Source organism: Dama dama, chromosome 5 (assembly GCF_033118175.1).
Source record: "Dama dama isolate Ldn47 chromosome 5, ASM3311817v1, whole genome shotgun sequence".
Taxonomy (NCBI): Eukaryota; Metazoa; Chordata; class Mammalia; order Artiodactyla; family Cervidae; genus Dama; species Dama dama.
This window is the reverse complement of record NC_083685.1, coordinates 124,117,010-124,138,200: the sequence shown is the minus strand read 5'-3', so window position 1 is coordinate 124,138,200 and position 21,191 is coordinate 124,117,010. Positions and strand designations below refer to the sequence as shown.

At 49.0% G+C, this 21,191-nt stretch overlaps 3 protein-coding genes across 10 annotated transcripts; 1 reads left to right on the top strand and 2 right to left on the bottom strand.

The window, feature by feature from the left end:
- Nucleotides 1-5,643: 5,643 nt before the first annotated feature.
- On the bottom strand, nucleotides 5,644-11,447 carry JMJD6 (jumonji domain containing 6, arginine demethylase and lysine hydroxylase). 4 transcript variants are annotated; one of them, XM_061144730.1, is made up of 7 exons: nucleotides 11,140-11,447; nucleotides 10,218-10,606; nucleotides 9,133-9,419; nucleotides 8,204-8,301; nucleotides 7,589-7,677; nucleotides 6,731-6,869; nucleotides 5,644-6,038 (listed from the first exon to the last, which is right to left on the bottom strand). In XM_061144730.1, the coding sequence occupies exons 1-7, from the start codon at nucleotides 11,266-11,268 to the stop codon at nucleotides 5,907-5,909; spliced, it is 1,263 nt and encodes a 420-aa protein (XP_061000713.1). In that variant the 5' UTR covers nucleotides 11,269-11,447; the 3' UTR covers nucleotides 5,644-5,906. The 4 variants fall into 4 exon arrangements, 3 of the variants coding, with proteins under 3 accessions (XP_061000713.1, XP_061000714.1, XP_061000715.1); XR_009693092.1 differs by having other exon boundaries at nucleotides 5,902-6,038; nucleotides 7,589-7,682; nucleotides 8,166-8,301; nucleotides 11,140-11,446; XM_061144731.1 differs by lacking the exon at nucleotides 7,589-7,677 and having other exon boundaries at nucleotides 8,166-8,301; nucleotides 11,140-11,442.
- A 200-nt stretch (nucleotides 11,448-11,647) lies between these two features.
- On the top strand, nucleotides 11,648-17,309 carry METTL23 (methyltransferase 23, arginine). Of its 2 annotated transcripts, XM_061144727.1 has the most exons (5): nucleotides 11,648-12,043; nucleotides 14,737-14,841; nucleotides 16,179-16,416; nucleotides 16,499-16,583; nucleotides 16,912-17,309. In XM_061144727.1, the coding sequence occupies exons 2-5, from the start codon at nucleotides 14,758-14,760 to the stop codon at nucleotides 17,084-17,086; spliced, it is 582 nt and encodes a 193-aa protein (XP_061000710.1). In that variant the 5' UTR covers nucleotides 11,648-12,043; nucleotides 14,737-14,757; the 3' UTR covers nucleotides 17,087-17,309. The 2 variants fall into 2 exon arrangements, with proteins under 2 accessions (XP_061000710.1, XP_061000712.1); XM_061144729.1 differs by lacking the exon at nucleotides 11,648-12,043 and having other exon boundaries at nucleotides 14,753-14,824.
- Nucleotides 17,310-17,530: 221 nt separating this feature from the next.
- On the bottom strand, nucleotides 17,531-21,080 carry SRSF2 (serine and arginine rich splicing factor 2). 4 transcript variants are annotated; one of them, XR_009693091.1, is made up of 5 exons: nucleotides 20,146-21,080; nucleotides 19,611-19,921; nucleotides 19,235-19,338; nucleotides 18,494-18,602; nucleotides 17,531-17,983 (listed from the first exon to the last, which is right to left on the bottom strand). XR_009693091.1 is itself a non-coding variant. In XM_061144726.1 (3 exons), exons 1-2 carry the CDS (start codon nucleotides 20,505-20,507, stop codon nucleotides 19,618-19,620), a joined length of 666 nt encoding a protein of 221 aa, XP_061000709.1. In that variant the 5' UTR covers nucleotides 20,508-20,840; the 3' UTR covers nucleotides 17,531-18,602; nucleotides 19,611-19,617. The 4 variants fall into 4 exon arrangements, 1 of the variants encoding a protein (XP_061000709.1); XR_009693089.1 differs by having other exon boundaries at nucleotides 17,531-18,602; XR_009693090.1 differs by lacking the exon at nucleotides 19,235-19,338 and having other exon boundaries at nucleotides 20,146-20,841.
- Nucleotides 21,081-21,191: the final 111 nt, after the last annotated feature.

Genomic DNA, 21,191 nt, shown 5'->3' with positions numbered 1-21,191 from the left:
TGCTTCTTTTTAAAAGGAAGATGCAAGAACACTCTCAAGCTTCCTCCTGAGCTCTGGCTAGGACAAGCAAGATTCCAACAGCAGGGTGAGCTTAATCCTGCAACATCACATAATGTTAGGGGGACACACAAAGAGAATTTTAGTGTTGGTTGATGAAAAATGCCCACTACTCTGAAGTGTGGAATGAGGTTTTTCTCCTGGCTACTGGCTTTTGACCACTGGGGGGGACGTTCACCCAAAGTGTTTGGACCTTTTTTTTTGTCACCTGTCTCCCCTGTTTTAAAGTGTACAGTTGACTCTTGAACAACATGCGTTTGAAGTGCATAGTTCCACTTACATGTGTATATTTTTCCATTAAACAGGAATTGCAATACTATGCAATCTGAGGCTGGCTGCAGAACTGTGAAACTTGGATACGGAGGGCTGACTCTCAGCTTTTCTTGCATTTTTCACTTTGCATAGGGAGGGTCATACCCCTAAACCCTGAGTTGTTCAAGGGTCAAGTGTATTTTTAAGAGGTCCCTTTGTACGGACAAACTCAGTACACTCTGTTGACTTTCAGATGAGTAAGAATGAAAACAAGGACAAGACAATGCAAAAAACCCAACCCCAAATCAAATTGCTTTATTTAAAATGGTGAACAAGTTTCATCATAGTCCAAGTTAAAAATGCCAATCCAGTGGCAGCTGTCCCCCAGCACGCTCAGGCATTTGGTGACAGTCCCCACAGGAAAAACTAAAGCAGAACCAGCAGGCGCTCAGCGTGCTTGACTTAATGACTGAGGAGGCACCAGGCATTCGGGGGATGGTCCCAGCTCCTCCATAGTGTCTGGTCCCCGTGGAGAGGGCAGGCGAGGTCAGTTCTCCTGCTCCCAGAACAGAGGATGGGTGCGAGGTGTTCCAAGTTTTTGAACTTGAACTACAGATGAGACAAAGTTAAAAGCCATCCTGGGAGGGCTCCTGCAGTTGTGATGTATCATCATGACAGAAGCTAGGGAGGCGGGAGTGAGGAGAAACCAGATTCCACGTGGAACTATCAGCAGAACCCACTACACATGACAAAAACACTTATTCATGGAAATGCTACATACAATTCAAAAATCAACAGCTGCGTGCCTAAATGCCTACTTCCTAGACAGTACTTTTTACATTTACTGCAAAATCCCTGTTCCACTCCAACTCTTATCTAGCATCTTAATAGAGGCAGAGCCTCTAATAAATTTGTAAAGCACTTGTACCAGCAATTTTTGTGTTGCTTCTTAAATACCATTAGCTGATTTACAAAGAAACTGTGTCCTCAGTTAAAAATACAGCTAAAGTTATAATTATGTTCCTTTATGAAGATCTCATTAACTTGTACTTAGTAAGGGCTAGACTTGCTTTTCTGATCACGGAGATGGACATGCACAGTTCTCCCTGCCCTGACCCATCCGTAGCGCTTGTAACAACAGCACCCTCAGTCCATGAAGATCTAGGAGGTCAGGGATCTGGGCTTGTCCCTGTGGCGTCTCCAACACCTAGAACAGAGCCTGGAGCTCCGTTTGTTGAACGTTTTAATGGTGAACAAACGGGCATCTATAAGCTGAGCAAAATGTGAACAATGTTCCTGTTTTTGGCGGCTCTCCCCTCACAGGCGTCACATTCAACATCACGGCACTACGGACCTCAGAGGCACCTACCGGTGTGCGACACTGGCCGCCTCGGGCTGATGGTGAAGACTTCGTGACCTCCCTTGTCTCCACAGACCCAGATGTCCTGGGTCCCCGACTCTGGTCTCACCCACCCCGATCTCCTCTTCAGTAATTACTAGTCTAGATCCTTTCTTCTAGGATCCAGCTTGTTGGGTTTGTGTTTTAATCATTTCTTTATTTGGCTGCACCGAGTCTCAGTTACAGCATGCAGGATCTTCAGTCTTGTTGGGGTAAACGTGATCGTTAGTGGCAGCATGTGGGAATCTAGTACCCTGACCAGCGATTGAACCCAGGCTCCCTGCATTGGGAGTGCAGCTCATAGCCACTGGACCACCAGGGAAGTCCCCCCCACCCCCCACCCCCCACTATTGGTTTTAACGTCAGTTGTCATCTCAGAGAATAATCTCTAAAAAGAGTTTAATGTTGTATCTTTCTCCTTACTGTCCTTGACACCACTCAAAGGAGCAGCTCATGCCAGGTGGGTAGAAGGGTTGACTTTAGATCAGATGGGCCCTTGGATCCCACTTCTTACCTCACAGTGACCAGACCACCTGGCACATTCTACTGCTTTGCTCCTCACCTAGGCCCTACTTTCCTTCCACAGTGGTGTGTTTGCCTGGCACAGTGACAGTAAACGGCAGCTGCTGAATCTCACCTGGCTAAGACAACGAAGGAGGGTCCCATGGTCCTTCACGGGGTGGCCTGTGCCACCCAGGCACTTTCAGGAGAGGGGACTGCGGGCCTGTCACACAGGCTGGATCTCTCATTTCTGGATGTTGTTTATCAAACAGGAATTACCTTTGGCATTGGGGGAAGTAAAACTGGGTGGCCAGTCTCTCCAACCAAACTTCCACTTGACCATGCCCACCACGCCCCCTGGCGGCAGGCGGCCTGTTCGGTGGTTTGATCCTTTACGCTGAAGCTGAGGGAGAAGCGGTTGGTAAGGATTTGAGGAAAAGGAGTGTGAGAGCCCGGCAGCGACACTGGGGAAAAGAAGGAAGCACTTTGAAGATGTCAATAAAAGTTTTTTAAAAAGGAGGAGGAACGCCATTCAGATATGAACGTGATCTCTGGATGATCCCTTCAGGGTCTGGAGTCGCTCACCCTAGAGATACTTCCTGGGCTTCCCTGGTGGCTCAGTGGTAAAGAATCTGCCTGCAATGCAGAAAACTCAGGTTCAATCCCTGGGTTGGGAAGATCCCCTGGAGAAAGGAGTGGTACTCCATTCCAGTATTCTTGCCTGGGAAATCCCATGGACAGACAAGCCTGAGGGCTCTAGTCCATGGGGTCACAGAGTCAGATACCACTCAGTGAGTGAGCACTCACAGGTACAGCCACTCCCTGGAGCCAGAGGGTGTGTGTGTGTGTGTGTGTGTGTGTGTGTGTTGGGGGGAGGGGGGCGGGTACAGGTAGACTGATACTAGGAAGTGAGCAGAAGTTCCATCCAATCCACACATGAGTTTTGGTTGGCCTTTTAAAATGCAGAAAATTGGGCTAAGACAAAATAGGGGACCAGCCTTCTAGAGTAAAGCCACATGACCAACCCAGGGAGTTAGGAAGGGACAACTGGTCGGTAGACAAGTAAACAGGATTCCCCTGATTATACCCACTTTAAGGGAGGATTCTGAGTGGCAATGGGCATGACTCCAGTTGACAGCCACACTCCTCTGCGCCTGGTGGCGCTGGTGAGGCTCCTCTGCCTTCACCTGCTGGTGCCCTTCTCTCCCGCAGTCCAACCTGGAAATTGTCACTGGGTATGTCCTCAACAGCCCCCTCTTATAACACTTTAGTTGAATTTAGAGACAGATGAATGCAAGCAGGTGAATCGAGAGGGCAAGAGATGGAACCTACTGGTCAACCTCTAAGTATTTAAACCAGAGTTATTTAGAAACCTAAACAGATCCCAAAGACCAGACGAACCACCTCTGCATTTATTCCTGGCTGCTAACAGGATCGCCCACCTAATGTCTGCAGGTCCAGGATATGAAGCTGTTAATCATGAAGCCTCTTAGAGAGTGAGAGCTTCTGACTCAGGGATCACGTACATGGTGGGAAAGATGGGGACAAATTTATAAGAACCTGGTCCTGTTTATAACTTCAGTTCTGTGATGACAACACACTGAACACCTTTCCCACTTTGATCATAAACCCAACAAGCCCGATGTGTCATCCTTCCCCCACAACACACACCATGTGAAAATATCCTTGGAATCTCACAGCCTCTCTGACCACGGAGAAAAGGTGACGAACGCTAAGGCTGCACTAGGCAGTGGGTGAGTGAGTGGCGCTGGCCCCCGGCCAGGTTTCTGCTGCCGAATGCATTTCTGGACGGATGACGGCACACAGGAAGGCGGTGTCCTCGTGGTCCTTCTTTTACATAACTGGTTCACACGGAACTCAGAGTCCACTCACCACTCTTGGCGTCTCTGCTTGCGTGCAGCCAGACACATGTGGCTGGTGGGAGTCCCTCACCACCACCAGCAAGGCGACAAGGCATTCAAAGGATCACAGCCCTCCAGGCTTGCAGTTGGCGGAGACAGAAGCTTCTCACCTGACGTCACGGCGGCCTTCAGGGCTTCGTTGAGCGTGCTGAATTTTTTTTTAACTTCTTCACAATCTAGTCTCAGTTAGCAGAGAAAAAACAGCATTTGACTGGAGACATGAGCTTGGGCCAGAGGGATTATCCAAATTCAGAGAAGACAAAGGAGAAGGTAGGAGCAGAAGACAGGAAGACTGAGGTAGGTGGCTGCCAACAGCTCCCACGGGAGCCACCTCAGGGAGAGCTTCAGTTTAGGGGTGAGCACGGCCTCCACAAGTGTCCCTAATCCTGTCAAGGAAAGTACAACCACCTGTGATCAGCAGGTAGACAGCAGGGGCTGCTGCAAAGGGGAATGAAAGGTTAAAAGCAGAACCCCCAGGGCCCTGGGCTGAAATGGATAGCAGGGCCTTCTCTAAAGACTTTCCTCATAAAGTACGAATACAAAGTCATACCCCAGGGGCAGATATAAGTCTATAACAGTAGAAACAAGGCAAGAAAAGAAATCTACAGCTGGAAAGGACAACTAGGGCTGAGAAATGAGTGATCCAGTCTGATCAGTTCATCTGATTAGGACACCCGAATAGCCCCCCACAGGATTCCAACCAGACCCCAGAGAATGAGGAAAAGATGACAGAAAGGAATGGGGTCCTCCATTTCTGTCACATTTAGGCAAGTGCTAGGCTGCTTGGAGACACAAAGAATGTAACAGGGGCTTCAGCTGCAGCAGGCAGGGCCTTCGGACAGAATCCCAAGAGCTTCGGGATTTCACTGTCTTCCCAGAAACCATCCATCTTAGTGCCACCCCGGTGACACTTCAGCCAGCAGCACGTGGAACAGGGCTCAGGGGCTCAAAGACCGGGGACGCAGCAGGGTCTCCACACTTCACTGCAGCGCTGGGGAAGCCACTTGCAAAAAGCTTAGCTTATTGATTTTATCTCAAGTTTTAACTTATTTAGATCCAATTCAGGTTTTTTTTTTTTTTTATTAATAATTTATTTAGTTTGTTTAGGCTTGTGGGATCTAAGTTCCCCAAGTTCAGGGACTGAACCCAGACCACTGGCAGTGAAAGCTCAGAGTCCTAACCACTGGACCACCAGGGAATTCCCTCACTCAGGTTTAACACAAAAACAAAACCCCACTGGAGACATGATTAAGATTTTATTTAAATAATCTGCAAGTGCTCCACGGAGCAGTGGCAAACTGGGAGAAAAAGCAGGAGGCCACACCTCAGACTCTTCAGAAGTTTGGGGATGACTTCTCAGCGTTTCCCCCTTTACTGTGATAACAACCATCATTTCCCCACCGAGGGCAGCCACCACCCGCCAGCAGAGTCAGTATTTTCTCCCAAGGTCAGGGCAAGAAGAGCAATGAGAGGAGGTTCTGGTGTTTTCCAGGAAAAAAAAATTCAAAGATATAAGATGAATTTAACTTTTATTAAATAACGTCAAGGTTTCCCTTGGCACCATTCACACAGATCCTCACCCTTATGCATAAAACAAGCCACGTTCATTTGCATCGGTAGCGGAGAAGAAAGCTACTGTCGCAAACACTGAGTGAACGGCTCCCGTGCCCCAGAGGTCCTCATTCTCTGGCTTTCGCCGGCCCTCCCCGGGCAGCCCCGGGGCCCTGCTGCAGGCTGCAGGCGCGTCCTCGCACACAGACGGCAGGCACGCGCGGTCACCTGGAGGAGCTGCGCTCTTTGCTCACGCAGTCGTCCTGCGAGGTGGTGTCCCCATTCCCCACCATGCCACACGTCCGCCTCTTCTTCCTGCGGTGCATCGTGCCTTCGCCTTCAGAGCCAGACTCGCACTGGACGCGGAAGGGAGAAATAGGGCGTCAGTCGGAGGCAGCTAGGGATTGAACCTGGGCCCTCAGCAGTGAAAGCAGAGTCCTGCCCACAGAAACCAGGCAACTCCCTCTAGGTTTATTACTTACCATCCGCGGAAATTCCTAACGTGGGCTTTCAGTCTGGAGAATGCTTGAGTTTAAACCCAACACCCCTGTCCCCAGCTGTGTGATCCTGCATCATTTACCTAACGAATCTTCAGCTACTTCTCACCCCTAGAGAGCACTCTGTGTGCATGCCGTGTGCATGTGAAGTCGCTTCAGTCACCTCTGACACTCTGCGACCCTGTGAACCATAGCCCGCCAGGCTCCTCTGTCCACGGCATTCTCCAGGCAAGCATACTACAGGGGGTTGAGGGGATCTTTCCAACACAGGTATTGAACCCGTGTCTCCTGTCTCCTGCATTGGCAGGTGGGTTCCTTACCACTAGCACCACCTGGGAAGCCCAGTGATTATTTAAACGATTAACAAACACCTTCAGAGTTATAAAATGGTCAAACTTTACCCCACAGAAGGATTGAGGACAGTTGTAGTTCCTGGAAGAAGGTGAAACATGACCCCCTCTCTCTCCCTCCTGGGGAGGCGGCAGGAAAGTCCCCTCTGGTTTTTCCAGGGTGCCCTGCCCTGGAGGACCAGGGAGCGAGCGCAGCCTCACCTCTGAGTCTGAGTCGGACGAGCTGGAGCTGGAGGAGCTGGAGGAGTCGCTGGAGCTGTCGGAGGCGATCCCTGTGGATTCCTGCAGGTCGACGGAGTCAGCCAGGACTGCCAACTCTGGGTGCTCCTGCTTCAAGATCCTGAGGGACAAGACACGTATTCTCAGTGCGGCGACACCCACCCACAGAGCCCCAGACTCAGGGCTGAGCCCTGCCTCTCCTAGACGTGCCGGGACGGTGGAGAGGACACACACGGATCCACAGGCCGGGGACAAGAGCCCCCCCTGCTGCTCAGGCTTTCCTGAAAGGAAAACTAGCCACACGCAACTTGCTGCTACCTCCTGAGCTGCCCAGCCACGTGTGCTGCCCACACGAGGCCACGCTTCCCTGAGTTAGTCTTGGGAGAAACCATCTCTCTCCCTCGTACTTTTCCTTGCACCTTCCTAGCTGATGTTTTTTAACCTCTCCTTTCCACAGCACAGTGCTCAGTGATGGGAGCTGGGCTCGGTTAACGTTCTTTTTGTTAAGAGCAGAAACAATGAGGTTTGTGAGAGGTAAGAAGCATTGGGTGACGGAGAGGGTCCCCGCTCACTGGAAGGTAAAGCTGGACGGGATTGTCGGGGGGGCAGCTGCCAGCCCGCCCCTTAGGGACCTCATCTGGCAGCCCCTGCAACCAGGGACAAAAGACGTACTGTTCGGGAAGGCCTTTCGGAAGGACCAGACGGCAGTACGCAGCGGCCTGAGGGATGGGGTCAGTGGGCCTCGGACGCCCAAGAGTCCGGGGAGAATAAAGCCACCACCCTTGCTGGCCCTCTCAGCAGGGAGGCTGAGCACTGAGCAAGCCGGGATCCCTCTCTTACCCCGAGAGCTGGTCCCTCCAGGTCAGGGTTGGGACACAGTGGCACGGGGTGGCTGGGGGTGGCTTGCACTGCCGCTGCCCGTGCTGTATCTGTTCTGTGGATAAACAGAGGAGCTAAGTCTCCAGGGCAGTCACCTCACTCACGAGAACTGAAGGTAATAAGTTCAAATGGGGGGTAAAGCTTTTGGAGTAAGGAAAAGAAAACAACCAAAATCAAACCCAAACAAAATGGCTACCTTTGCTAGAGCTAGCTTTGAGGAAAACCAAAACCAAAACCAAACAAACGAAAACAGAAAATGAGGAACAATACCAATTATGACCATGTTTGTTTGTTGGGACTACCTGGCCTTGATCAAACATGCAGTCTGAGCCTGTCACCTTGAGGCAGGCAAGCCTCCTGAGAACTGGCCCTGACCTTGGACCCACTCTCTTCTACCCGTGAGGTTTTGCAGCCCCAGTTGTTCTCAGGCCTGACTTAAACTCAGCACATGTTATAGCAGCAATGGACTCTTGCCATTGGATCACTGGGGTAGAAGTTTGAGCAAAGCAAAAAATAAGGAAAAAAAAATGTCTCTCACCTATACCATTTCCTCGACAACTTTGGTCTCCCTCTTACCGTCTTGTGCCAGACAACAGGGAAGTTGGTACTGCTGGCAAAGTTCTGGGTGATGGCAATGGTGGTGTCAAGATTGAGGACAACGTGCCACCAGCCTCCTGAAATCCAACAAATAAACAGTTAGACAGGAACGGGCTCTACACACAATCACCCCACAACACAAACTTCATATAACATGTGACACAAACTTCAGAAACTGGGGATTCCTGTCCACAAGACCCGGTGTGGTAAACGCTCCTCCTGAGGCAGGAACCACCAACCACCTGCTTGTGTAAAGTTTCACTGGAGCCTGGCCATGCCTGCTTTCCTGCCACCTGGGCAGAGCTGAGTACTTATGACAGAAACCATCCGGCCTGCAGTGCCTAAAATATTTATTCTCTGGCTCTTTTACATAATAAATGTGTCCAGCCCTGACCATCCAAAGCTGTGACCAAAACTGTAAAGGCAGCAAGTTCTTCGGTTTCTAGGAGGAGGGTGCATACCTTAAATACCCTCAATTCCAACACTTAACCTATCAAAACAAAGTGTAATTTTCAGGTGTAGGATTTCCTGCCTCTTGGCTTTTAAGTAACTGTTTCCTGACTCAATCCACCCAGTGCTACACTGTGTCAAAAACCCCATTTATGGAAATAAGCACAAGTCACTGAACACACACAAAGACACTGGGTAACTAGTAGGAATAAAAATGATCAGGGACTCCAGCAGATAAGAAGTTTTTCAATAGTCATTATACACACAGGCTACAAGAAAGGTGGACAGCAGCCCCCTGAGCAGGTGATCACACAGCAACGCCTCACAGTCAGAGGTAGGCCCCAGTCAGTTCACCCAGAGTCAGCATGCAGAGGGGTTTCTTTGACTCTCTGTATACAACTGTGCTCCAAAATGACAGATTACTGAAATCAAAGAAAGTACTTTCGGATCATTTATACCTGGTACAAAGACAGTCTCTCCTGGTTTCTGTAAGATTTCCAGGGGTTTGAATTCAGGTGGCCAGGTTGGAAGCTGCGTCCGGGGATAGATGATGTTAAACCAGGTAATAGCTTCATCTTGCTGGTTCCCTCCTTCTTCTCGGGTCACCTTGATGAGTTCCCTAGGTGTGCTGGTAGGGAACAGGCACCAGCGCTTGTGGCCCTGAACTAAGGCATTCCAGGCACTGGTTCCCAGAGGGTCGATGTGGATTCCTGTTCCAGAGCGTGGTGGCCCCATCACAAACCACCTAAAGGATGGAAGCATCCAAGATGTGCAGTGTAATTTAACTACATATATGCCACAAAAGCAGCTTTCAGTTTTATACAAATGTTACTGTTATTTTGAAAACGGCAAATTCTGATATACAGAAATGCTGAGTAAATTGTACATGGACTGATCCCTAACAGAAAAATCATTGACGTGGCTTATTGCTGGACTTTAGCTATTAAAATGTCCCTTACAGAGACTTTCCCGGTGGTCCAATAGCTAACACTACGAGCTCCCAATGGAGGGGGCCCAGGTTTGATCCCTAGTCAGGGAACTAGGGGCTTCCTTGATGGCTCAGCAGTAGAGAATCCACCTGCAACGCAGGAGATGCAGGTTTGATTGAGCCGATCCCCTGGAGTAGGAAATGGCAGTCTACTCCAGCAATTTTCCCTGGGAAATCCCATGGACAGGGGAGCCTGCAGAGCTACAGTCCCTGGGGTGACAGAAGAGTTGGCTACCACTGAGCGACTAAACAACAACAAAAGGGAATGAAATCCTGCATGCCGCAACCAAGACCTGGCACAGTCAAGATAAGTAAATATTTAGGTAAAATAAAATGTCCCTTACAGATCACTGGTTCAACTTTGATTGCACGCTTGGGTCGCATGGGGGAGCTTTCAGAAATCTGATGCCCAGGCAGCATCAGGCAGGAGGCTCTGGGCAGGTATGGGAAGCCCTCTAAGTTCCACGAGCAACCAAGGCAGAACCACTCACTGTTTCAGAAAAAAGATTAGTTGTTGGAGACAAGATTATAACCACATCACTGCCCAGTATTTACCTGTAAGGGGGCCTGCGCTTCTCCCCCGCATACTGGAAAAGGTCATCGGTGAAAAACTTGGGCACCTTGTAGTCTTCCAAAAGTTTCCTTCTTTTGGGGTGCTCCCCGTAGCTGCTGTCAAAGATGTAAAGGGGGCTGTCATCGCGGGTGCTCTCCATGTACTCGATGTAGTATTTCATCTTCATCTTCACCGAGTACCCGTCGTTATCCTCCCCACACTTGAACTTCTGGTTCCGGTATTTCCTTTTGAGGCGCTCCAGAGTCCACTTCTCCTGCGCGGACCAGCCCTCTTGGGCATTCAGCAGAACCACGGGCTTGTACGGTCTTTCATATCGCTCCACAAATTCTTCCACCGATAGTTGTAAAGCGTCTGCCCTTTCCACATTGTCCTGAGGGAATCAGAAAAGACCCATCGAATTAAAAAAAAGAGAGAGAGAGAAAGAAAAGCCCAGTGGCAGGTAAGGGTGTTCTCCAAAGCCAACTAGCAATCACATGCCCAAGGAGCCAGATTCTAGTTCTGGCTCCTCGTAGGGAGGGGAAAGGACGTGCGTGCGTTCGGGCACGGCAGCGCCACCGCTATCCCACCAGGCAAGCGGGGCTTCGCGTCTCCCACTCGTGGCCTTGGACGCCCAAGTTCCCTATGGCCCCGCCGCCCAAAAGGGGTGCAGGGGTGACAGGCCTCGTGGAGGGTGTCAAGGGCGTGGGGCTCCAGCTGCCCCCGGCAGGCGCGGCTGCGGCGAGGAGAAAGAAGGCCCGCCCTGGAACGGGCGCCGACGACCCCGACCTCCGCGGGGTGCGGGCGAGCCCGTCGGAACTCCGGGGACAGTGCTGGGCGGCTGGCGGACCCCGGTCCCGGGAGAGGTGCGCACAGCCCCCGGCGGATGCCCGTGGTCCGCCCGGCCCGCCATCGCGGCCCGCTTACCGCCACGGCCGCGGGGTTCAGCGGGAAGCTCTCGTAGTAGTTGTGCCGGGTCCAGTCCAGCGAGTCCTTCAGCTCCGGCCGCGCACTCCGCTTGGCCTCGCGGATCCGCTTCTTGCTCTTGTGGTTCATCCTGCAGGGTCACCACCAGCTGGTTCCGCGACAACCTCGGCGCAGCTCGCTTCCTGCCACCAATGCGCCGCCCCCCTCCCCGCACACACACACCCAGGTTCGGGCGACCGCAGCACCAAATCGCCCTTCGCTCCGGCCCGGCGCCTTTAAAGTCGCCTTCCAGAAGATTCACTCCCCAACCACCTCCCGAGCCTCCGGTTGGACCAGTGGCTGTCGTCTTCCCCGCCCTCCGGCCTCTCGCGATAAGCCATTGGCCTCCGCGTCTCCGGGTCCAGCCCTCACACAGGCAGGATCTCCGCCATGTTGGGAAGGTCAGCCCAGTCGTGTTACCTCTTCGTTGCGGCTCCGCCTCTCCCGCGCCCGCTGCCTGTTCGTCACTTCCGGCAGCGCATGGTGTCTTTTTTGGCCTTCTTCCGGCCGGCTAGCCGCCAGCTCCACCTGTTTTCTGTGTCTATTTTGCTTAGTGTGGGGGTCTGTTCTCGCTGCATGGTCGTTTCGTCGCTCGAGGGGTGCTTCCCCCGCTTGCTGTCGGGTAGTAGCGACCTGACGTGCTCCGGGGAGACGGCCCGAGCCGGCCCGGGGGCCCTCGCGCGTGCAACTTGGCAGCCTGGCGGCCCGGCGCCCTCCCCTGCTCCCGGCCCGCACGGAGGCCACCGACTCCTCTTCGGACGAGGGCGGCCTCCGAGGGCAAGTGGTCCGGGCCCAGCGCTTTCGGTTCTCGGAGGGGCCGGGTCTGGGAGACGAGGGGGCCGTACTGGAGGTGTGCGTCCCGCAGGTGCGTGTCAAGGCACCCGCCGGGAAGCGCCTTTGGGCAATAGTGTGTCTCAGCCGGCCTGGGGCTGTAGGGAGGGGTATAGGGGAGGGGGTCAGGGGCTTTTTCATTCCGCCTTCGGGTGAACCCGCAGAGCCAAACGGTTTGGTATGAAGCCTTTTGGCAGGTTAAATGTCGAGAAGGGGAACTTCTCCATACCTAATTATTTATTGCTGGGAAAGTGACATTCTTGACACCTAGTTTTTATAATCTTGTTGAAGGGCGTGTTAATTGAGATTTATCTGGGAGGGGATTCCAACTCTCATTAATCAAAGTTTCTGGGGCTTGGCCTTGCTTCCTTTCAGCTCATGGCTGCCCCCAGATTCTCAATAGCAATTATATATTTTTTTATGCGTCCGGGTTTTCAAAGCACTTTCACGTTGCAGTGTTTCATTTGATTTTAACAGCAGCTGGTGGGGTAGACATTGGCATTAACGGTTTTGAATATGAGAAACAGGTTAAGAGGAGTTGTATGCTGGAGTTGAAGGAGTGGAATCCATTTCTGGCAGTCTCTAAAAGCCTTCGTGTTAAAATTCCCCTTTCGATTTCTTCCCAAATTTAGGGAGTGGATGAAGATACACCTTGTGAAAAAATACACCTTTAATTTAAAAAGTGTTGTATTGGGGTATTGTTGAAGATATGTCTCTTTTTTTAAAATTACCTAAATTTGGATAACTCACTTCAAATCAGAACTCCTTCACTGTACTCCTGGGCAAAATCCACCAGGGCAGGCATTTTTGTTTTATTCACACCTAGAATATTTTTTTAGGTAAGAAGTGCATTTGTTTAGAAACACACTCCACAGACAAAAGTGGGCCATTTCAGTGGGCAAGTGCAGCCTAAGCACTAATATCTCTGTTGAGCGTATTGAATGATTATATTCAGACCTTCAGTTCCTTCACTTTTTATATTTTTACCTTTTCAGCGTATCACCCTGGGAGGCGCACTGTTAGGAAACAGAAAGACTTGCAGTTTTGCAGTTTTAACAGTCACTAACTTTGTATACTTTGTACGAACAAGTTTTCATTGAATTTTTCTGACATTCTGTGAAAATAGTGTTTTGCAGTTGAGGAAACTGAAGCACAGGTTAAGTAACTTGAGTGAGGTCATACAGCTAGTATTGCTAAATTACATTTCTCAAGTTTGAACTCAGGCAGGCTTATTCCAGAGTTGTGAGCTGTTACCTTGCCTCCCTAAATACCATGCTCAGAATTCAGTGCCTCCCCAAAGGCTTTACAAGTTGCCAGCCTTCCTAACTCCAGGACTCAGCTCTACTCAGACCTCATCTGAGGTGTCATCCTAGAACCACCCTGTTCCTCAGCATTAGCACGTTCATGCTTGTTCTGTCGCTTAGTTGTGTCTCTGTGACCTCATGGGCTGTAGCCCGCCAACCTCCTCTGTCCATGCAATTTCCCAGCAAGAGTACTGGAGTGGGTAACCATTTCCTTCTCCAGGGGATCTTCCCAACCCAGGGATCAAAGCCTGGCCTTCTGCATTGCAGATGGCTTCTTTACCATCTGAGCCACCAGGGAAGCCCATTACCAGGTTACACCTAGCTTAAAAGCCTCCAGTATCTTCTCACTGCACTTAAATAAAAAGCTAAACTTCCTGTGGCCTGCAAGGCACCACATGTCTGGTCTTTGCTTTCCCTCTGACCTATGCTTGTACTATGCAACCCTACCTCCAGCCCTCAGGCCCACACTGCCAGGGAGAGGGCCCTGGGAGAGGCCTTGGCCTTTGCCTGAATCATCCTGTCTCCCTATCTTGAGCAACCACCTTGTGGTCACTGCCCACCCCTATTACTCTCACATCACCCTGGTACATTGTGCTGGTAGTAGTATTAGCAAAAATATTTGCTTACTTGTTGCCTCGCCACAGTGAGATACACACACACACACACACACACACACACACAGTTATTACCAAAAATATTTGCTTACTTGTTGTCTCTCCACAGTAAGATACACACACACACACACACAATTATTACCAAAAATATTTGCTTGTTGTCTCTCCACAGTAAGATACACACACACACACACCACACACAATTATTACCAAAAATACTTGCTTACTTGTTCTCTCTCCACAGTAAGACACACACACACACACACACACACACACACACACACACACACACACACACACACACACACACACACACACCATGAGTTATATCCTCAGCCTAAAATAGCCACTCAGGCCCTGGATAAATTCTAGTTGAGTAAGTGAATTATGAAGAATGCTTATCACAAAAAAACAAAGGAAAAAAAAGTGCTTATCACATTGCATTATAGTTTTATATTCCCTCTCCCCCACCCAAGGGACTTCTCTGATGGCTCAGTTGGTAAAAGAATCCACCTGCAATACAGGAGACCCTGGTTCAATTCCTGGGTCGCAAAGATCCGCTGGAGAAGGCATAGGCTACCCACTCCAGTATTCTGGCCTGGACAGTTCCATGGACTATAGTCCAGGGGTTGCAGAGTCAGACATAGCTGAGCAACTTTCACTTCACTTCCCCACCCATAGGATATAAACTGGAGAACAGGGAATTGTCATTTTTGTAATGGATGCCAGTGCCAGGCACTCAGTAATTGCTGTATAAATATTCTGACTTCCAGCATGTTATTTACGGCATACAAAAAATTCCTTTTCAGGTCCTGCATCTTCAATATGGAATGTATGTTTGGCCCTGTGCTGTGGTCCTGGCCCAGTACCTGTGGTTTCACAGAGGATCTCTGCCAGGCAAGGCTGTCTTAGAGGTAAAAGTGCCCTTGAGGTTTGCAAAAATCCTAGATTATGAATCTGTATGCTGGTTACTGGGTTTTGTTAGATATTTTTAAGTCAGGGATGATGTGCCCAGCCTCCATGGGAAGTGAGTTAAAAACACTTTTTAAAGTGTAAGTGAAACCCATTGACTAATCTTAAGGAATCTTGGCGTGGAAGCAGTCTTTGAGGCCATCTTTCTGGGGTGTCCCAACAGGGTCATCTAGGCTCTGCTATACCTTGCAGCCTTTCTCGAAAATTGGCTTTCATCTTTGGAGATCTTGAGGTTAGTTTTAAGATGTATCCGGTGCTTTCTCTCTACTCCACCTGGCTTAAGACTGCTGAAGGCTTACAGAAGTAAACTTAAGTCATTTGCAGAAATGGTACTATGCTTAAACCCAAAGGCTGAAGACAAATCAGCTTAAGGACAACTCCTAACTTTTGCAAAAGCATATAAATGAAATGAAGGCATTTGGTGCATAATTTGGGCTCAAAGTAGTAATGGTTTTTAGCTACTCAAAAAAGGTCCGGAATCTTCAGTGCTGATCCTTGAACAGGAAGCATGTTTCAATCCATAGCAATAATAATGTTTATGAAGGGGCTTCTTGGTATTATGCAAAGTGAGTATGTTTAAGTTCTTTGCTGCTCTAAAGACCCAGCTGGAAAAAAAAAGACCCAACTGGAAAAATCCCCTCAAGTTAAGTCATGCTGAAGACCTGTCAGGCTTTAGCTGTTTAAAAGCTATTTAAAATTTAGTAATTTAATGGCTGGTTGTACATTCAAGTCACCCACTGAGCTTCTAGAGACCTGGTGTCATAATTAGGAACTCCTTATAGATCATGAGAACTGAAAGCGACTGAAGGTCATTATAGTGCTATAATGCCCTGGACATCCTAAACAATGGAACTGCTCAAGATATGCTCCCATTTGGAAATGGTTGATCCTTTAACAGCTCAGTGATTGGAGGTCCCACCCTGCACAAAACTGAAAATCCACATAAAACGAGTGGTTGTTCCCACATCCCGGACTCAACTGGATTGCAGAGTCTTAGTTACAGACCCTCCCAGTTCAAGCCTGTAGTTGCAGAGTTGAGGGCCCTTTAAAATGCTGAAATAGACCAACTCCTTTGACCCAGTTAGAACTGTCATGACAAGTTTAAAGGAAGCTCCACATAATACAGCAGTGTTGAATGATGGTGTTTTATAGACATGGAAAATTCAAATTTACACATTGACCCTGTACTTAAAGGCCAATGCAAGCATGAAATGAGAACCATTTGCCAAGATCCACAGCTTGTTGCAGTTCTAAGCAAAACCTTTAAACTTGTTTTCAGATTGGTGCTGGAGTGAGCCTTCCAGGAATTGTGGCTGCAAAATGTGGTGCTGAAGTTACACTGTCAGACAGTTCAGAGTTGCCTCACTGCCTAGAAATCTGTCAGCAAAGCTGCCAAATGAATAATCTGCCTCAGGTCCATGTTGTAGGACTCACGTGGGGTCATGTATCTCGGGATCTTCTGGCTCTACCACCACAAGACATCATTCTTGCATCTGATGTATTCTTTGAACCAGAAGGTAAACCTTTTTTTTCTTCTCAGTATTCAATTTAACCAGAGATACAATGGAATTAAAAGTCTATTAAGTCTTTTCTTCCTAGACTTTGAGGACATTCTAACTACAGTTTACTTTTTGATGCAGAAGAACCCCAAAGTCAAATTGTGGTCTACTTACCAGGTAAGAAGGTAAGCTGGTGCACTGGAAGACCCAGAGGGATGGGAGGGAGAGGGAGGCAGGAGGGGGGATTGGGATGGGGAGCACATGTAAATCCATGGCTGATTCATGTCAGTGTATGGCAAAAACCACTACAATATTGTAATTAGCCTCCAACTAATAAAAATAAAAAAATGGAAAAAAGAAGGTAAGCCTGAATAATCCTGGTTTACTCCGTTTTATTAAAAGTTAACACAAGCCTTACTACTCATTCAGTGTCTAACTTAAGGATAAAATGAGAACATATCTAAAGCAAAACAAGAAAAGCTCAGTTTTTAAAAGTAATTTATTTTTTTTCAGTGCTGACTGGTCACTTGAAGCTTTGCTCTACAAGTGGGACATGAAGTGTGTCCACATTCCTCTGGAATCTTTTGGTGCAGATAAAGATGATATAGCAGAATCTGCCCTTCCAGGAAGACATACTGTTGAAATGCTGGTCATCTCCTTTGCAAAGGACAATCTGAATTACACCTAAAAACTGTTTTGGGACAATGTCAATACTGCTTAGCAACCTGGCAAGACAACTATGTGCCTCAGACCATTTCAGCTTCTTGAGTACAGTGGGTTTGAAGATGGTCAGATCTGCTGGCTTTAGATTGTGATGGGTCACATAACTATTAAGACAAAAATTAAAACTAAGAAAAAGGACCTGGATTGTTCCTAAATTATTAAAATAGGGTATATATTAGGTTATAAGAAGGGGGTATTTCAACTTTTAACAAAGTGCTACCTTAGAGCATTGAGGAGAGTGGGTGCTGAACTACCATTTCCACTTTTTAACTTGGGGGGGAGGGGAAATCAACTACCAAACATTCACTTGCATTCTTTACAGTCAGTAACATTCACAAGGTAATTAATTGCACAGGTCTTTCAAATAAATGGGAGGGGAAAAAAGACCAACACATATTCTGAGAAAAGCTAACACCAAGAAAACGTTTTAATTAAACTACAGAAACAATGGCTATAGTACAGAATATTCATGAGCAAAAAGATACACCATGTTATAAGTACTTACAAAATTACAAACCATTTGTTTGCTTCCTTAACATTTTCCATATTTTAAGTTCGTACATGAAGATGATCAGATTTACCATTTTGGGGGGGAAGAAGAAGAAGAAAAAAAAAAAAAAAAGGTGTATTTATCATCGCTAGATGTGCTCACTGTATGCTCCATTATTTATATGCAAGGCCCGGGTGACTGGAAGTGCAGTTGTCAGGCATTTTAATAAACTGGACAGCCATTTGTTTCTGCACGACAAGGCATCTTTACACAGGAGCAATCAGGAGAAAACAGGAAACAGCCAAGCACTCTGCACTGCAACACGCCACCTTAACAGCTAACCAGCATTACTCAACTGCTACACAACTGCGCCTAGTGCACAAAAATACATAAGAGAAGAGATTAGAATTGTGTTTGGTAAACAATCCTTCCCAAAAAAATAAAAATCAAGTCTTTTCACCTGAAAAGTCTTTATACAAATTTGGGTTCTGTTTACCATTTAGACCTGAAGGTAAATAACATATACAAATAAATTTACACCAACTTTTGTAGGTTTTTAATTTTAAGGTAGGAAGGCAATGTTGAGTCAATCTCTTGACAGCTTTAGGCTGTGTGTAATGGCTGCACAGGTTTCCTTAAAAGTCAGGAGGCCACAAATTAGGTTACCAATCTGTTTAATTCCAAACAAAAAAAGTCAGCACTATATAAACAAAAAGGAAAATTTACCTCAAATATCCAAGTCAATAATGAAATCTGAAGTCGTTCACCTTACTAAATTACAAGAAATTTGAATAACAGCAAAAAATGGCACATAAAATGAGTTTGCCACCTGAGGCAAAGCTTAAAACAAGTAAAAAGTTAGACAAAATGTTACAAAATAACCTTTTTCAATAGCCAGTTGCTTGTTCCAAGGACTCTTCTGATGGACTGAGTACTACCGAGTAAGTGGTCCTTTCCCCCAAGTCCTCCTTTATGTTGCTTGTCGACACATCTAGGTTTGAAAAGAAACAAGCTCAGTTTACCTTCCATTATAACAAAATCACCAAAAGTGCACATGGTTTCAATTTCAGTACTTACTAAGGATCTGGTGAAACCAATAGGTTACAGAAAGGTTCCAACCAGCCATTATCCGTTTTTTTAAGGCCCAATTAGGAAAATTTCACAAAGGTTACCATCAGCACTAAAAATGTGTGTTTATGTTATGTATTTTTGGCCAAATGACCAAGGTGAAAAATGGTAAGGGGGGAAAAGAAAAAAGAAAAAAAAAAAAAAAAGGAGGGGGAGGGGGTTGGGCTGTATCCAAACAAAACAATTAGTCAATATATTTTAAGTTTTTAGTTTTCAAATGAAACCATTGGCATTTTAGAATGCTTTAACATCTGAGCTACTTAGGGCCCTTTCCTTTTAAAAAATAGGACCAAACAATTTGAGAGTTAAAGACACACTATCCTTTCCCCACCCAGTGCAATCAATACCTGTAAACTTTTGGTTCCAAAAGTTCATTGCTTCTTTTCCGCAATTTTGCCACATCCATTAGAATATGAAGTCCCAGTCAGTACAACAATAGTTGAACTGATTGTTTTCTCTAAGAGGATAGTGCATCTTTAACATTTAAAGACAAACCTGCTCCAATACACGCCCACAGAAACTGGTCCCTGGAGGATCAGCCAAATCAGTTAAAATCTGCAATACTGGCCAATATTCTTTTATCAAACAGGAGACCGCAGCTTTAAAGGGGAAAATGCAGACGTTGGATAAAAACAGCAAGAAATAGTCATTTTCATTAATAGGTCTCAAAACAGTTCACGAAACAGCCATTATCTAAGCTTTATACACATCCTTTCTGCAGACCCCTCTTCAGTATAACTCCCAAAGCTGAGTTAGCTCAGAGTAGTACTCTTAACATCAGGAGCCATTTTTATGTTAATACGGAACAAAACTACTCCAAACCCCATTTCTGAATTCGGGCCGTGAGGTCTCGGAGTCGCGCAAACCTTACCATTTGCTTAAGAGGACACCGCTCCTTCCTCTTCCGGAGACTTGGGAGGACTCTTAGATCGCGACCTGGATTTGGATTCCCTCTTGGACACGGGTGGAGGACTCCTGGACCTAGACCTGGATCTGGATCGCGAGCGAGATCTGGAGACCGACGAGGACTTGGACTTGGATCTTCGCGCCGATCTGGACTTGGAGGTTGACCGCGATCTTGAGCGAGTGCGGGACCGGGACTTGGAGCGGCTGTAGCGAGATCGACTCCGGGACCTGGACCGGCTCCGACTCCGGGATCTGCTGCGGCGACGCCGCCTAGGGCTGCGGACAGGGACGGCGGCGCGTTAGGGTTCGGCGGCCCCGCCCGCCCAGGCCGCCATTATCTCGCCGCCAGACGCCCAGACGCCATTTCCCTGGTCGCGAGCCCGGGTCCCCGCCCTCCCGCGCCCCGCCGACTCGGCCCGACCGCCACCACGTGTCCTCGTAGGCCTTTGTGAGTCAGCCAGGCCCTCCCGGAGCCCTGGCCGCGACGCCCGCCTGCTTACCTGCGGCTCCGACGTCCGTAGCCGCCGCCCCCGTACCTGCGGGGTGGGGGGCCCCGGCGGCTATGGTGTGAATCCGGGGGGCGGCCGTAGCGCGCCATCTGCACCCGCAGCTCGCGGCCGTCCAGTACGGCTCCGTCCATGGCATCCATGGCGTCCTCGGCGTCGCGCTTGTCGTGGAAGCGGACGAAGGCGAAGCCGCGGGACTCCTTGGTGTAGCGGTCCCGCGGGATGTACACGTCGCCGACGCGCCCGTATTTCTCGAACACGCGCCTCAGGGTGTCGGGCGAGGTGCGGTAGGTTAGGTTATCCACCTTGAGGGAGGTCATGCCCTCCACATCGGGAGGCGGGCGACCGTAACTCATGGCTCTGGAGAGTCGGGCCGGGGCTGCGCGCCGACGAACTAATGCCCCGGCGGGCCCACGCGCTCGGCTGCAGCGGCAGCGGTTTCCTCAGGTTAGCTCGGCTCGACGCCGCGCCTCTTTCCTGGCAGTTGGTTTCCGCGTGGAGACGTTTGGAAAGGTGGAACTGGAAAACTCTATAAGAGACGCACGCAACCGACTCCACCAGAGAAGCAACTGGGCCGGCGGCGGCTGCAGCGCCCGTTTATATCCCTCCTCACAAAATGGCGCCCGCGCCACCCGGAAATGAATCTTCTGATTGGCTCATCTCACCCCGCCCCTCAACGTCCCGGCCGCGCGCCCCGCCCCTGTCCGACGCGCTTGCGCAGAGTCGGCGGGCGGGTGGAAAAGCGCGGAGTCACTGCTGCTGGGAGGGGGAGCGGGATTGGCTGGCAGTTGGAAAGCCCGCGAAACGCTCCTTCCGGCTGCGAGGCCCGTTGTGACAGGAGGAAAGGGAGGGGCTCCCCTGCTGGGCTCCGCCTTCTTTTCTTGCCAGTTTCTAATCTCGCAGCTTTCTGTTGGGATGTCAGCTCTCTCTCTGTAGAGGGGTATTCCTTCACCTTGCCCCTCTGTGTTTCCGTCTCCTCAGACCAGCTTCGCGGCCTCCAGGCCTCCTTCCTCAATTCCTGGCTCCTTCGCTGGGTTCCG